Source organism: Sinocyclocheilus grahami, unplaced genomic scaffold, assembly GCF_001515645.1.
Source record: "Sinocyclocheilus grahami isolate Dianchi unplaced genomic scaffold, SAMN03320097.WGS_v1.1 scaffold794.1, whole genome shotgun sequence".
NCBI lineage: Eukaryota > Metazoa > Chordata > Actinopteri > Cypriniformes > Cyprinidae > Sinocyclocheilus > Sinocyclocheilus grahami.
This window is the reverse complement of record NW_015505973.1, coordinates 1,196,442-1,213,641: the sequence shown is the minus strand read 5'-3', so window position 1 is coordinate 1,213,641 and position 17,200 is coordinate 1,196,442. Positions and strand designations below refer to the sequence as shown.

The 17,200-nt window shown below is 37.6% G+C and overlaps 3 protein-coding genes across 15 annotated transcripts in view; 2 read left to right on the top strand and 1 right to left on the bottom strand.

The window, feature by feature from the left end:
* The window catches only part of LOC107561853 (bifunctional heparan sulfate N-deacetylase/N-sulfotransferase 2-like), a 72,578-nt gene extending 70,435 nt beyond the window's left edge, over positions 1-2,143 (top strand). For both annotated transcript variants that reach the window (XM_016246364.1, XM_016246365.1), the window contains exons 6-9: positions 562-690; positions 810-992; positions 1,569-1,665; positions 1,963-2,143. In XM_016246364.1, coding sequence (XP_016101850.1) covers positions 562-690; positions 810-992; positions 1,569-1,665; positions 1,963-2,090 — 537 coding nt within the window. In that variant the 3' untranslated portion in view covers positions 2,091-2,143. The remainder of the gene's footprint in view (positions 1-561; positions 691-809; positions 993-1,568; positions 1,666-1,962) is intronic.
* A 265-nt stretch (positions 2,144-2,408) lies between these two features.
* On the top strand, positions 2,409-4,559 carry LOC107561854 (bifunctional heparan sulfate N-deacetylase/N-sulfotransferase 2-like). The gene is made up of 2 exons (XM_016246366.1): positions 2,409-2,617; positions 4,356-4,559. Exons 1-2 carry the CDS (start codon positions 2,466-2,468, stop codon positions 4,546-4,548), a joined length of 345 nt encoding a protein of 114 aa, XP_016101852.1. The 5' UTR covers positions 2,409-2,465; the 3' UTR covers positions 4,549-4,559.
* Positions 4,560-8,948: 4,389 nt separating this feature from the next.
* camk2g1 (calcium/calmodulin-dependent protein kinase (CaM kinase) II gamma 1) overlaps positions 8,949-17,200 on the bottom strand; it is a 92,116-nt gene continuing 83,864 nt past the window's right edge. For 5 of the 12 annotated variants that reach the window (XM_016246351.1, XM_016246352.1, XM_016246354.1 and 2 more), the window contains 6 exons: positions 15,709-15,813; positions 14,299-14,442; positions 13,057-13,132; positions 12,344-12,438; positions 11,986-12,232; positions 8,949-11,644 (listed from right to left, as the gene is read on the bottom strand). In XM_016246351.1, coding sequence (XP_016101837.1) covers positions 12,000-12,232; positions 12,344-12,438; positions 13,057-13,132; positions 14,299-14,442; positions 15,709-15,813 — 653 coding nt within the window. In that variant the 3' untranslated portion in view covers positions 8,949-11,644; positions 11,986-11,999. The remainder of the gene's footprint in view (positions 11,645-11,985; positions 12,233-12,343; positions 12,439-13,056; positions 13,133-14,298; positions 14,443-15,708; positions 15,814-17,200) is intronic. The other 7 variants (XM_016246358.1, XM_016246359.1, XM_016246362.1 and 4 more) reach the window with 2 other exon arrangements.

Below are 17,200 nucleotides of genomic sequence, written 5' to 3'. Positions count from 1 at the left end.
TGGAATAATAAAAATGTCTTAATTTTTGTAAAAAACATTCTTAATTCTTAATCTAATGTTCACCGAGACTGAATTTATTTGATAAAAAAAAACAGTAATATTTTGAAATATTATTGGAATTGCAACATTTCTATATTAATATATTTTAAAATTGATTTAAAATGCATTCATATGATGGCAAAGCTGTATTTTCAGCAGCCATTACTCCTGCTGGGTCACATGATCCCTCAGAAATCATAGTACTATATGATGATAGCTTCTCAATTATTATTGTGGCTCAATTACTAATAATGGTTTTATTATCATCAACATTGAAGTTTTTGTTGCCTAATATTTTTGTGGAAACCATCCACATCCATTGTGCGGTCGCGTCCTGGTTCACCGCGGGGCCCGGTGCGACCGCACAAGTTGCACCCCCCCTAAGGACGGCCCTGATGATACCATTGCATTAACTAATTTGAACAAATCAAGCCTTATTGTAAAGTTAATATTTTCCATCAAATATTCTGAATATAAGAAAATAAGTCCCAAGATTGCTCTCATTTCTGTTTTGTGTATCAGGTTCTCCCTCGGCAGACCTGTGGGCTTTTCACACATACCATCTTCTATAAAGATTATCCAGGAGGCCCTCAGGAGCTGGACAAGAGCATCCATGGAGGAGAGCTGTTTCTTACAGTTCTGCTCAATCCGGTTAGTGTCACACCCACAAAGACACACTAGCCCAAATACAGCCAACACCTAAAATAATGGTGTAATATGACAAACGTTGTCTTGTTGACCTACTTGTCTCTGTCCTCTCCCATGGCTAGGTTAGTATATTCATGACTCACCTGTCAAACTACGGCAACGACCGGCTGGGCCTGTACACCTTTGAGTCACTGGTGAGGTTTGTGCAGTGCTGGACTCACCTGCGCCTGCAGACGCTGCCTCCCGTCCGCCTCGCTCAAAAATACTTCCAGATTTTCCCTGATGAGAGAGACCCTTTGTGGCAGGTTTGTGCAATTACATTTTCATGGTTATTACTGGGTGAATCTCACAGAGGCTGCAAAGACATCATATTTTGCCCCAACATCAATCATCAATAATAAAGTGACATTATTTTAAATATTATAATAAAATGTAATTCTAAATTATTTTGCATGTTATTACAACCAACATGGTTCTATAAATAGGCTTATTTGTCAGCGGGCAGTTTAACTGTTCAGGACAAACAAGGGACTCATAAACAACTATCATAAAACAAACAAACAAACAAAAACGGCTGTGGATCATCCAGGTAACAACACAGTATTAAGAATCAATTGTATGTAAACTTTTGAACGGGGTCATATCTATATGTAAACATATATAGTGTGCAATATCTTAATTCTTAGTTTTATTTGAAATTAATTTGCAAACACAAATTTTGACAAACTCTCTGCAGTACCTGTGGATCGCCTGTTAAAATTAAAAAATGAATGTTTTCATGTTTATGTAATGAACAGAAAAACTTGTTACAAGTGATTTATGTTAGTCTCATATTCATTTATGCTCACATTATACTTACAAATACTCCCCCTGATAAACAGAACCCGTGTCATGACAAGAGACACAAAGACATCTGGTCCAAAGAGAAGACCTGTGACAGACTGCCCAAGTTTCTGGTGATTGGCCCTCAAAAGACTGGTAACACAAAACCTCTAAATATGATTGTTCATTTATTTAGTTTTTAAGTTCGATATGCATTGTGTTTTGAACATAAATGTGAAGTTGTTTGCAGTAACAGAAGCGTCTACCCATGTTGTTTGTCAGTCATTGAAACCATACAAGACTAATATACAATTTAATAATAAGCCAGGCTTTATGATGTAGAACACTTCATTCTACATATACGTAAGTCACAGAACAGAGAACATTTCCAAGAAATGTGATTAATATTTGATCAAAGCAGCTTTATGCGGTGGTGTCATGCTCTTTCTGCAGGAACTACTGCGCTGCACTCGTTTCTTGCCCTTCATCCTGCAATTACCAGCAGCTTCCCTAGCCCCGTCACCTTTGAGGAGGTGCAGTTCTTCAGCGGACCAAACTACCAGCGTGGCATTGACTGGTAACCATGGAAACCCCATCCATACCTCATTTTCTTTGTTCTTCATTTTCAAATCAGATACCAATTTTTAAAAAGCCTTACTCACTGGCAGAAATCATTTTTGGATCATGCTAAATGTATCATCAATTTTAGATTTTTAGCGTGTATGTTGCGTCTTAGAAAGCATGACTATTATTAATGCTTAATTTATATATCACTGGATGAGAATAGATCAAATATTCAGATATGCAGTTTTGCATGGTAGATAAAACAACAATTTAATAATTTCTGTAAATTTTTACTGAAAGACCCACTGAAGGACTTCATTCTACATATACGTAAGTCACAGAACAGAGAACATTTCCAAGAAATGTGATTAATATTTGATCAAAGCAGCTTTATGCGGTGGTGTCATGCTCTTTCTGCAGGAACTACTGCGCTGCACTCGTTTCTTGCCCTTCATCCTGCAATTACCAGCAGCTTCCCTAGCCCCGTCACCTTTGAGGAGGTGCAGTTCTTCAGCGGACCAAACTACCAGCGTGGCATTGACTGGTAACCATGGAAACCCCATCCATATCTCATTTTCTTTGTTCTTCATTTTCAAATCAGATACCAATTTTTAAAAAGCCTTACTCACTGGCAGAAATCATTTTTGGATCATGCTAAATGTATCATCAATTTTAGATTTTTAGCGCGTATGTTGCGTCTTAGAAAGCATGACTATTATTAATGCTTAATTTATATATCACTGGATGAGAATAGATCAAATATTCAGATATGCAGTTTTGCATGGTAGATAAAACAACAATTTAATAATTTCTGTAAATTTTTACTGAAAGACCCCCTGAAGGACTTTTTTTTTTTTTTTCAAATTTGGACCACCTAGGAATACCTTAGCAACCACTCAGAACAACCTAGCAACTGCATAAGAACATGTTCAAAACAGCATAGACAACACATAAATGATCTAATTTACCTAACATAATATTACCTAATTTGGTTCTGCTCAGTTCAAAAATATCAATAAAAACTTTCCATCACATACAGTTTTTATTGTATTTTTTTCACGGAATAAGAATAAAGATTTTTGAAGTCATATATATGTAACAGATTTAATGCACATAGAAAAATAAAAGCAGTCAAATCCACTGAAGGACTTTTTTTTTTTTTTTCAAATTTGGACCACCTAGGAATACCTTAGCAACCACTCAGAACAACCTAGCAACTGCATAAGAACATGTTCAAAACAGCATAGACAACACATAAATTATCTAATTTACCTAACATAATATTACCTAATTTGGTTCTGCTCAGTTAAAAAATATCAATAAAAACTTTCCATCACATACAGTTTTTATTGTATTTTTTTCACGGAATAAGAATAAAGATTTTTGAAGTCATATATATGTAACAGATTTAATGCACATAGAAAAATAAAAGCAGTCAAATATTAAACATTATTAATGACAAAAATAAGTTTTCAAAATGTATTTATTAAACATTATTAATGACAAAAAGAAGTTTTCAAAATGTATTTATTAACTTGCAAAAGAGTGGAAAATATGTTCAAATACTCCATTTAATATCAAAGAGCTTTACATAAACACAAGGTATAAATAAATATGTATGTTGCTGTTTAGATGTAGTAAAACACCCACAGCGCAGAAAACATCTGGATCATGTTTGCATTTTCTTCTGTCAGTGGCCATAATTCTAACCTTGAAATCAGGATTGGGCATAAAATAACATCTTCAGAATCATTCATACACATAAAAAAAATGTAACAAATAGCTGTATGCTGGCTCAGAGGAAGACAGGAATCAAGTCATTGTTGCAGTTTTTTGGGATAATACAAGACTTCTTCACCTTACAAATGGTTGTCAAAAGAAAAATGCTACAAAATGTACATCATATTTGTCAGAATGAGTGACATGTTAGAGCAAAACAAGCAAAACAAAGTTTCATTGTTGCAGTTTTTTGGGATAATACAAGACTTCTTCACCTTACAAATGGTTGTCAAAAGAAAAATGCTACAAAATGTACATTATATTTGTCAGAATGAGTGACATGTTAGAGCAAAACAAGCAAAACAAAACAAGTTTCTGTTTTTAAATCTGCACCCCAAAATCAGTAAGAAACAAGTATTGGATTTCATTCAGCAACTGTGATTTAATAAATTAAAATAAACAACATAATATATCTTAGTGAATTCCTCTCTTAATCTTTTACCGATCTTGGATTTTTTCCTTTAGCATGAGAGTGTATGTTAATTCTGTCTGTCTTGTCTCAGGTATATGGATTTTTTCCCCATACCATCAAACGTGAGCACAGACTTTCTGTTTGAGAAGAGCGCAAACTACTTTGACACTGAAGTTGCCCCAAAGAGAGCAGCCGCCCTGTTACCAAGAGCCAAAATCATTTCTATACTCATCAACCCTGCTGACCGCGCGTATTCCTGGTACCAGGTGCGTTTGGTTAGTTAGCATGATTCCGAGCCCCTGCTGGTAGATGTTGTAACTACACTGTCTGATGTAAAATTTATTTATATTTAAAAGTGACGTGGCCAAGTATGGTGACCCACACTCAGAATTAGTGCTCTGCATTTACCCATCCAAAGTGCACACACACACAGCAGTAAACACACACACACCGTGAACACACACCCGGAGCAGTGGGTAGCCATTTATGCTGCGGCGCCCGGGGAGAAGTTGGGGGTTCGGTGCCTTGCTCAAGGCACCTCAGTCGTGGTATTGAAGGTGGAAGAGAGCGCTGTACATTCACTCCCCCCACCTACAATCCCTGCCGGTGTTAGACTCGAACCCACAACCTTTGGGTTATGAGTCCAACTCTCTAACCATTAGGCCACGACTTCCCCTGGAAATTTAACTTTTTCTGTCTGCTGCCTTTGATGTCACATTGATTTCTTGAGTCCACACACACACACATGCCTACAGCCGACTTCTGGAACTAGTTACACTACTATTAACCTAGCCAGGTGTGCACACAAAAGATCTGTCTCTTAAAAGAACTCTTTTCATCTTCGTCAGCAACAGTGTTCAAAACATGCCTAAATAGACAATATAATAGCAGCTAAGGCACACAAGACTGGTTCAGCTGGATGCTGTCTTTATCACTGCATGGCACTTATAAAAGCTGTTAATTTTTTGCCTTAGTTTATCTGTTAGTGGAATTCATAAATAAAATAATGTTTTAATGACACATATTAAATTTTAAATATATAAAACCGATAAAATATTGTAGAGCTTGGCATAACTACGTTCAAAAGCATGGTTGGTAATAAAAAAAAGAACAGTGACCCCAAACTTTTGAACAGTAGTGTAAATTTATAAAATGTAAAAATAAAAAGATAAAGGCATATGTATTTGAGTTATTCATTTTCAAGTCCTTTTTTCTGTTTTAGCTTATTTTCATACTTGTTTTGTCTTTTTCCAAGTCATTTTTAGTAATCTTAAAGCCCCCTTGGAAGTTTGCTTAGGCCCCCTAGTGGACCCCAGGCCCTTGTTCATTTATAAATGTATTACTGAAAACACTGTGTTTACATTATTTTTACACTGTTTACACAGTTTACATTAATTTGAGAAATAACCTAGAATATTCAGACATATAAATGTGTGCACGCGCACACACACACGCTGACTTTTTATCTCAAAAATTTGACGTCAAAATTGACTTTTCATAATTTTGAATGTCATAATTTCAACTTTATCTCAGAAGTTTGACTTCATGTCAATTGATCAAAATATGATATAAAAATGGCAAAAGTCAAAATTATAATAAAAAGATAGTATCTCATAATTTTGACTTTTTGTCACACAACGCCAGCTGGAGCTGATAAGAACCTGCATAATGAGAACCACAGCAGAACCCTGCTCCACACAGGAGAACTCAGGGCCCGTGTGCGGCAGGAGCCAAAAGAGGACTGACCCCTCTCGCCCTCCATACTCCGCACGGGCTCTGATGGAATAGACGGGCCGATCACGCTGTCAGTCTGAATGAAGCCCTCAGAGTAAGAGGAGAAGCCCTCAACCCCGTTATGGGAACTTATAGTGGACGTTCACGGAGTCATGGATACGGAAATGGGAGCGACCCGATTGGACAGCTTTAAAAAGACTTCTAGAGTGGTTAAATATCAGTTGTGAACTGGCTGTTTTTAAATGGAAATATAGTCTTCTAGGAAGAGAGGGAAGCGCACAGAACATCTAGGAGCATTTTGTGCAAATACCCATGAAAGGAAGGGGCTATGAGAGGATTATTTAAATTTTAGTCTCAAAAGTCTTTAACTCTGCCAAGCAGAGAAGTATTTAAATATGTGTCTCATAAATGTGGCTGATTTTCTTTTTTATCGAATGAACTGTGCAAATGTTTCTTTATTAAAATTCTCATTTGACTAGCTACATTATTGTCCAAGAGTTTGGGGTTGGTAAGATTTTAATGTTTTTGAAAGAAGCCTCTTGTGTTCACCAAGGCTGCATTTATTTGAGTAAAAATACTGTTAAAAAAATAAGTAATATTGTAAAATATTATTACAATTTAAAATACCTGTTTTCTAGTTTAATCAATTTATAAATATTTTATATTGTATTCCTGTGATAGCAAGCAGCCATTACACCAGTCTTCAGTGTCACATGATCAAATATGCTAATTTGTATCAAACCTTGATGTATTTTTCTAAGTCTAAAAAAACAGCATTTATTTGAAATAGAAATATTTTATGCAACAAATGTCTTGCATGTCACTTTTTATATTTATGCATCGTTGCTGAATAAAAGTATTCATTTCTTAAAACTAAAATCTTACTTACCCCAGACTTTTGAACACTAGTGTTTGCGATCTGCAGATAATATCTCCAATTCTGGTTTTTATTATAACTTTGTTTTAACTTGAAATGTATCATGGATGGAAAAGGCCATTTCAAAAAGCAGTACGGTAATCTCAAGTGATGTTAATTTAAAAATGTATATTTTAAAAATCTAAAAGTTTGAGTTTTTTTTATATAATTAAAACTTTCAAGTATGGCAGCTATTTGGATGGTTATATTAGCAGCATACTACCATCATTCACGAATGATTCCAATACCTGTGTGGAGCTGATACTTATGTAAACCAATCCAAATCACATCATCCACAGTGTTCTGCAATAATACTTTGGTAAGTAGATAGGAAGAAAGCAAACTAGATTTTGGAACAGTCTAATATCAGTGCAGCCCAAAGTGAAACTCTTTATCTGTGCCTTTTTTTTTTTTTGGCCAAAATGAGAACTGCGTTATGCTGTATTGCCAATGAGTGAGTGTGCATTGTGTATGTGTAGCAACAGTTGGATACATAAAAATGAATCAACAGTAATGTGATCCCAAGTCATGTCTGGTGTTCAATTTAAGTGCACACATATTGGGAAATAAAGGCACAGAATGGACACGGGGATCTCATTTTTCTCTTCAATGTGTAAAGTGAGTTGAACTAGAGGGTTGAGTATCTTATCTGTGTTCCTGCAGTCTACTTTATCAGCTGAGAGGAAGAGTAGAGAGAGAGTTTGATTAATCACTGCACAGAAACAAGACACTCGCCCTCCATTTGAGAGCTTTGAGGCCCAGTCGCTGGAATGCAGGAAACAAAGCCCTTAAATAAGACTTGCTCAGGTCCACTGGGAGCCATCACAGACAGTACACTGTGTGCTTGAGGGGAGAGAAGGAAAAAATAAATGGTGTGCACTCTATAAAGTGCCTATGTATCTGAACGCAGACACGCACCATTGATGCAGCAAATGCTGCTTGTATTAAAATATTACTTTGGGGCCGTTTCCTAGTACATCTTTACAGTTGGGCACCTATCAAAGCTATAAGCGCTTCCACGTTCCATTCCTTTTACCGTGAAGGTACATAAGTGTGCATGTACAATAAAAAAGGGAAGGAGATTTTATGGCTGTTTCAAACAGCAAGCCCAGGCCTAAATAATTCACAGTACATTAAACATGGACATGTATAGTACATTTCATGGTTATTGGTTCATTAAGCACAGGTCATGCACTGAGGCCCATTAAAGGCAACAACCAGAACATTCAACAAGGAATGGGCCCCTTGAGATCCTAATGCGGTTTCAAAACTATATTATTGCTAACTTTTCTTACATTACTGCATTTGAGATAGCATTAGCATTGCTGTTCATGTGCTTTACACCATCTATAAGTGTGTTCCATTAATAGGCACCATACAACAGTATGCTACTAGCATTTGACTTCACTTGAGCAATTAAAAAAAAAACTGAGGCTCTTGTGGCGGTCAAAAAAATACAGATTTGTATTGCAGAATATTGCTCAAGTGAAAAAAAAAACGTTTAAAGTGAATGTTTAAAAAAATTACATGTTGAAGTTTACTTTTATGCATAAAAATACTATTTTCAAATTTTATATGAAATATATATTTTCTACAACATGCTTTACTCTAAAACTGAGAAAATCAAAGAAATAAATCTAAACAAGTTGTTTCCCAATTTGAGGCTGATATCTCAAAAAAATTAGCTTTCAGTGAGATTTTGTTTGGGCACAGTACCAAATCTCTCCACTAGATGAAATTCTAATATTTCCAATGCAGTAATTTTTGACCAGGAGTAATTTTTTTGGGTAGAAAATGACGGAAAATCGCTAGAATGTCAATGCATACAACATTTTAAATCAGCACCAAACTTCTGAATGCACCTTCACGTTCTATGAGGCCTAGGCAACCAAAAAGGAAAGTTATATTATCATGCACATTGTAATAATATGCATAGATTAACCTTTCACAATAAGACCAGTGACATGTATCAAGCACATACAGTAAATGTTGATTTCATGTTGAATTTTACATTTGCACAAAGAAAACACAGAATCAGCTGCAGAAATGCTCTTTTTATTAAATGCTTTCCAGATCAAGTTTCAATAATAACAAAGCTATGATGAAGGCCTACTAACATTCAGACAAACACTTGATAGTTGTCATTTCATGGTTTTATTAAATGCATGATCATGCAAAAATCCAGCATCCATGTTTAAACTCCGAGTATATACGAAGCCCAATAGTATACCATTACAATGCAATAGATTTACTTAGAATGAGGGGAGCATACCAAGCAGAGGCTTTTGTTTTATATATTTTCACTATTTTCTACTTCTTTTTTTTTTCATTTTTAATGTTACATCACTTATAATTCCCAATGGAGTGATTTTCATGTCGAGATGCAAATACTATGAGATTTTTTCCCCCCTTTTTTATTAAGTAAACACAGACAGTGGAAAAAAAAATATTTACCAAGAAAAGTATACATGCATATTTGCCAGTTTATTTGATTTCTCCTGTCATTGGACGGGTGGGCCAGAAGACTCCTACGTCTGCCGTCTGGCCCAGGATTCAGACCAAGCTTTCAGGGGTGAGATATTTATTTAGCTAAATCTAAATCAGCCAGCTAGTGACTCCTCATAGCCATCTCAATCCTTTTCATTTTCATGGAGCTGAAGATGTCAATCATGTACAGACAAAGGATGTATTTAAGTAAAAAATAAAAATAATAAAAAGTATAATCTAGTTTGGCCAGGCAAGGCAGCAGTTCCCCATAGCACAAACAAAGGAAAAAGAAAACGGCGATTTAAAAAAATGCAAGAAATAAGCATGAAATATGAAAACAGCATCGTCACATATAATCTAACAGCATCACTACCATTGTAAAGGTGATAAACACACGCACACACTTACACACGTGCGGAGGTATAGTCCTGATATGTCACGAAGCCCAGCACACGATGAGGGTGTGCCAACACTACATGTATTTACAGGCCGATACAAAACACTGATGTGTTCCAAGGAGACGGGGTGAACTCGTAGTTAGTTTTTTCCCCACACGTAATATATTCCCTAAAACAAAACTACTAAAATCTATCTAAAGACAAAACCATAGCAGTGACAAAAAGCATTCGTGCAACTACAGATGAACTTAGATTAATCACTCGTGACAATCAAACCCTCACTTAAAACTGAGTTTAAATAGTCAGTGCCATAAAACCTGCGTAATATAGTTTGAGGTGAAACCTAACAAACCACTGTGAAGTGCAATCATACAAACATTAAAACTGTGATTTTAACATAACTATGGCAACTGGACGTGTTTCGGTTTTCCCCACGCGCTCCTTGTGATCGGATGAACTAAACGACATGTATTTACAGAGCATGTACAGCACGTTCACCCTCGTCACCGACATGAACCACGAATACGCCAACACTGAGGACAGGGTGAGTCAGACACATCTAACGTTACTAAAACAACTGAGTACTTTTACAATGAGTGTAAGAAAAGACGGCGAGACTTAATCACAACATACTCGACTACTGAAGCTACTTTCACCATGATGTAGTTTGTAAAAATGACTAGTCCTCCTTTGAGCTCAGATCTGAAGATTCAGTCACCGAGTTCAGAAACTAGAGTGAAGTTTATGTCTGACTATCACAGTACGTCCTGCAGTGGTTTGTCTAACGTGACCTAACAAAACAATAAGGGTGAATCTACTACAACTTCAGTTGTGTGCTGTTCACTTGGGCTTTTATATTAAATCTAAATGGGGGATACAATTTATACAAATTCATATCACTCACATGCACCCACACAAACGTATCGAGCACAGTCAGGAACGATCTTCCCTTAAACCTGGATGGCGAGCATTTATAGCTCCTTTAAATATTTATGTTTATTTAGATTAACTTAAAAAATTAAATTGTCTTAAAAATTCAAAATGAACACAAAATACTTGTGTTATGTCAGTCCAAGGAGACAAAAACAGAAGAAAGGAAAATGAAGAGTTCCACATTAACATAAGAGATTACTAAAACCTGGGCCGTACAAACCTTCTCTTAGACCCGGGTTACATAAAAAGCCAACACCAAACAGAAACACTCCTTAAAAAGACTAAAAACTACACTTTGGTTCTTTTTTTGATATGAAGAACTTCTGAACATTTTCACTGCCTTGCTCTCGGATTAGTCGACCCCTTCCCTTAATTGATTTTGTGTCCAAAAAGCTGCTAAGTCTACAAGAAGAACTGTGATGACAAAACTTGTAAACTTTAGCATTTTTTGGGTGCCATTTTGTGATTTTTTGAGTTGAGTTGAGCCCCCCACCCTCCTAACTCCCGCCTTGGATTACTTACATAAATGCTTTTCAAACTTGATTGTAGCTTCTGGTTCAGCTAGTGATTTTTACAATATACAGTATATTTATGAATTCATAGATCAGTACTTACAACACCTTCTGAACATCTTAAACGGGCAAAAAAGATGGTTCTGTGGGAAAAGGACAAAACAGCACCCCCATGTGGGCGTCAGATACATGCACCGTCCCTTGGGCAGGGCCACAGCCGCGGCCAGCTCCCTTTGGTCAAAGATTGGACAGGATAAGTGGTGTTGACAGTTGAACTGGATGTTGTCAGAGTTCCTCACTGGTGTGTCTGTAACTTTAAGAGCTGTCATCCAGCTGGCCTTCACATGCCCGTCCAGCCACAAAGAAGAAACATTCCCATTATCTTGAGAATCCAGGTAAGCTGGAAAAAATAATGCATAAATAACCTTTTTGTGAATGGGAATGTGCATTATCAGTCTTACTGCATACAGTCATCATAAATTGTTGTTTGTAACAAATTTTACTCCCTTAAGTAGACGCATTCCTTTGGAAGTCTATTTGTGGCTTAAGGTTTGGTAATGTTGCCAAAATTGTGATGTATCTAAATAGTGTAGCGATGTATGAAGCCCAGCTCACATAAAAGTCACTTTCAAACCAAGCAGCTTTCTATTTAAATTTTTTTTAACTCTGAGGAAGAAACAGGCATACATTCATTTCTGAGTGAAGATATTAAAGGACAGGAAAACGTAGGCATGTTTTTACCTGTCCTGTGTGGTTCACTGTAAGGGGGCGGCTGGTGCCCCCGAGCAGTGGAAGTGGACGTTAAGCCACTTGGCATCACGGCGGTGCCACACGCGCGTCTCCTCCGATTGGCAGCTACGTGGGCGGCCCTGGCTGTCGATGTACTGCGTCAGCCGGATATATGCAATGCAGGCAGCGTCCTCCCCGATGAGATGAACATGAGGATTGAGGATAGTGGTGTGCACAGGCTTGTTGTTCTTACTCAACACTGAAAAAGTCAAACACATGGCTTGCATCTGAATACAGATGGTCAAAAGACAACTTATATGAATATTTATGTAGGGTAAAACAACTATACTGATAGTTAGACATGACTCACAGTGCTCAAAGTAGAACTTGTGGAAGTCCATGCCCTCGACCAGGTTCCCCAGAGCTTCAGGCTCAAAAGAGGTCAGACCAGGGTCACAGATTCTTCTGTGGAACATAAGAATATGATAACAGTGTTCATATAACAAAAGTTCATATAGCTTAAAAAGTGATCATTTAATATGCTGTTCCAGATACAACTGGATATTACCAGCATTTCATGACTAGATACAACATTCTCCCAAAATAACAGTAGTCTCTGTTCACAGGCTATGGGTCAGTCTGGGACTTCAGTTTATTCAAGCCAACATTTTATAGGTTGGTTTCTCTACCAGGATCAGGAAACAGTCCTCCATAAAATGCGCTGCACACATCTGAATATTTGGGTTGAACTGTTACGCCTTCTTTCTTTGCGTGAACATTTGGGTGGCTTATGCAAATCTTCCCACATCGTGACATAGACATGTGGGGGCGTGTTAGAACGAGCCGTTTTAGGTAGGTGTGATTGACTCTCAAATCCAAAGAGACATTCTTTAGAAAAGTTGAGACTTTAGCCTTTGCAACTTTACAGATCTTCTTTATGCACCAAGAGCTTGTAACACTCCAAAAAAAAAAGTAAAATTGAAATCGCATCATATGACCCCTTTAATATAAAAAGTCACACAAAGCCTTGCATGCATTCACAAGATGACCTACAATTTTAATGTGCGTGTGGGCTGTACTTACGTGTATGCTTCAAAGTCTCCATTGTTGACAGCCTCGATCAACTGCTCCGTGATTTTTATAATCTCCTGCTTACGAGCTACTCAAACAGGACGTGTGAAAGATGAGGGATGATAGAGGGAGAGGAAATTAAATGATAAAAAAAGAAAAGCAAAGTTAATAAGCATAACACACACTGCTTACAGAACAGATACCTGTGAGAATGTCATATTAAGGCCTACTGACACCAAGAGGAAAAGTGACAAAAAAAAGAAGAAGAAACAATTCATGATGCAAATTTGTCAGACAGAACACATGCCTGAATAAAAAAAATGTGCTGAATATACTCAGAAACTAGCTTCACTTTTATCTGGAACGCAAGTTCTGGTCACATGACCCAAAAGTTTACAACTTATTTGTTGGTGAGTTTTGGTGCATTCACACCATGCCGTATTTACTGCAATCACTATATTACAGGACTAACAGGACTTTCAACTCTTGAGCTGTTTATTATGCATTTCTATGCCAACACTATGAATGCCAAGAGGAATTTGTGTAATTAGAGTAATCAAACAAAAATATAATAAAACAAGCAACAGTCATTATGCAAATTCATTATTAATACACTTTAAATGTATTTAGCAGGAGATCAGACATTATTACAATAAATACAATACAATAAACTGTATTCTATGCCTTTCATTTATTAATCTTGCATTAAGACATTAGTCAATGACTGCAATTATTGAAAATTTTAAGGAAATAACTACTTGACTATATTTTACTGCTGAATCTGCTGTCGTTTTTTTCGGTTTCTACATGACATTATAGCGGTGAGGTGCTAAAGGTTTAAGTGTTTAAAATTCAGAGGTTACAACTCAGAACTTTTTATAAATATAGGAATTCTGACATGACGTGAACACCTTTTTTTCCCCCACAGAGAAAACTGAAAAGAGTGTGAATTTTCTCACATTGCATGATGGGGTCAGTAGAAATGCATTTCTACATTTACATTTGAATGCTTGTGGTGAAAATTTGAGCTCAGTGTGAATAGGCCTCTATAAATGTGTGTAAATATACATTTGGATTAATACATTCTCCATTACAAAACAACCTGACAAGTCACAACCTTGACTAACACAATATCAACTGGCCACTGTGACAGCTGATAGGATGTCACTACCTAATTCTATTAGTATGAAGAATTTGATTTCCTGTTGACATCCTCTGTGTGTGTGTGTGTCCTGGTCTACCCCACACACTTACACTGAGCTGCGGACCCACTCGCCGTGATACCGCCGACCCCATGGGCTGAAGCACAGGAGCCAGAATGAGTGCGCTCTAACTCTGGACATGAGGCATGTTCTGAACTGTTCCATGCCAAGCGTTTAACGTCATGCACGGGGACGGCTGCAACACACAACGCAGCACACGCAACACGGGTGTTGATGCATGCAGAGAGAGAGAGGAACGCATGAACACACAGAGTATGACGTACAACATCAGAGCCCAAAGAGAAAATTCTGTCATCATTGGCTTAACCTCATGTTCCAAACGTGTACAGCGTTTTTCCTTCCATTGAAAACAAAAGGAGAATATTTATTGTACTGTAGCTCTTTTTCATACCATGAAATTACATTATGGATGGATGCTGCTGAGTTTCAAAAATGTATCATAAAAGGGATTTTTAATGACTTGCATAGTATATTCAACAGCTTTTTCAATTCATTTTGAAGTTTTACGGTCCCTGGTCACATTAGTATGAAAAAGAGCAGTGTGGAAATTCAGCTAAATTTCTCCTCATGTGTTCATGTAGGTTTGGAACAACATGAGGGTAAGTAAATTATGGCAGAATGTAAATTTTTGGGTAAACAATTCCTTTAATGCATTATATAAATGCATATACAGTTCAACAATATGGTAATTTGTTGTACTTCATAAACAGTGTTACATAAAGAGATCAATTAAAAAGAATGGAAAAGATGAAGAAAAGATTCAAATGGATTTAGAAATTTAGAAATTAATTTGTAGAAAGACAATTTATAGGAAGGGAACAGGAGGAAGTTTGGAGGGTGGAAGAAACTGTGAAAGACAGATGCTGACAGATGTTAAATGAAGAGAGAGCAGGTGCGGATGAGGTCCTATATGAGGTGTTGCAGCTGGCTTGGACACAGAATCAAGTCCATTTTCTTTCTTATACCATTGCTATGTTATTTTGTATATGGAGTAGTGTTAACCAGCAAGAAATTAAATCACAAGTATATAGCTTAATTGGGGTATTAAGGCGTGTGTATGTGCAAAAAAGCATATTAATTACAAATTCTGAAACTTTAAAGGGGAAGGTTCGATACTTCAGTCACAGGTTGGGAAGGAGAATGTAGGAAAATCAGGTGCAGAACATCTAAAAGGTCAATCTAACTACTAAAGGGCCATTTTACAACAAGACAGATCTGTAAATAGCAGTTGAGCAGCATGCATGGGGGAGGGGGGGGTGAATACATTTGTGAGCAACAACTGTTGACATACAGTACTGTTCTACACGGAAAGCAAGTGACCCTTCTGATAGTATGCTAAAGGCTAGAAAGGCTGGAGTTGTGGGGGGACAAAAAGGTCTCGACTTGAAGGTTTAAGGAGGGATTGAAGGTGCCCAGGTGGTACGAGAAGATCTTGACTTACTGGCAGGAGAGCCCTGTGGTGAAGCCACCAGAGCAGGCAGCTCTTCCCCGGCACTGCACTGACTCATCACGGCACTGTCACTGCTCGCTCCCTGCACACTCTCGGCTGGCACAGCCCCAAAACCAAACGCCACCAGGAGGAAAAACACACACATCTCTCATGTCCTTCACCAACCGAAACACACTAACAAACACCACAGCAATGCTGGCACTTCATTATTACTAAATAGCTTAACGGTCACGAAGGCACTGGATGAAATGCGTTTAGATGAGCTGTTCTCAATAAAAGCAGCAGTGTTTATGGGAGCAAGACTACAGGTGATGATCCTGGATTTTCCAGTCGAGTTATGAGTGATGGTGTGACACAGGTCTGGATCTATGGGTGTGGTGAAGCTGAGCTGTGTTTGTTGTGCTTGGACAACAGCGCGCTCAGAGATTGTTTCTCCAGGCTCCGCGCCAATTTCCTGTCCTCATCACCTAACCTCAGACGTGACGGAGCTAATGATAAGGCTCTTTAAGCTGCTATTGTCCGTCCAGGCCCGGAGTGAATAAGGAGAGGAAATGAATTCGAGCCTGGCCCTTTTCGTGACAGAAAACTGTATCGGCGAGAGTCCCTCAGGAAAAACAGTCTGTTCACAACATGCTAATGAATTTACAAGACACGGCACATCAACAAACATCTAAATAAGTGGGGTGAAAAACACAGGACACACACACAAACACAGAAAGGAAACCTACTGAGACACTGACAGCTTACAAACAGATGTGTGCGTAAATATATATATATATAAATTGTTTTATTTAGTTTGAATGTGGCTGGAAATTCATTTGCGTGACAATGACAAATTGTGTGAGTGATCTGACAGAGTTGCTTATTAAAGCCCTATTTGGATGGGACTAGTTTTCTCTGAGGATGTCAGGTAAATTTGTTTTTCACAGTTGTACTGACTTTATTTCATTCTGAACTGATCATGTCTATGTTTTTCCTCACACAACTATCGTAGCCTTGGAGTTCAAAGAAATCTTATCCCATTCAAATAGGAATGTCTGTGAATACGCTACATTTCTTTTGAGAGTTTGCCCTCATTTACTTCTTTGAATACTGTAGCTAAATCTCTCTGGTGCACCTTCACTTAGAACCTTTGCTAACTCTAAGCTAGCAATTTAGCTGTAAACACAAAGGGTTGTGCCGTCATGCATGTTAAACGTGTAAAGCACAATCCATCTAACCCCGTCTCAATGCCCTCTACCGTAATTCCCCTCCTGTCAGTCCGACAGCGTACTTTCATGGCCCTGCCTTCAAATCACAAAGCCTCAGGTGTCACTGCAGCCTCATATTTTATATTTCAACCCGATACTGAGTGACGTGACATGTATATTGTTTAATCAAAGGCTTTTTTGATGGGTTTTTGGTACTGTGGTAGTGGAGGTGCTCAGACTGGAGAGGGATTACTCTTCTGACGCGAGCACTGGGAGCTGCAATGCCACAGTGC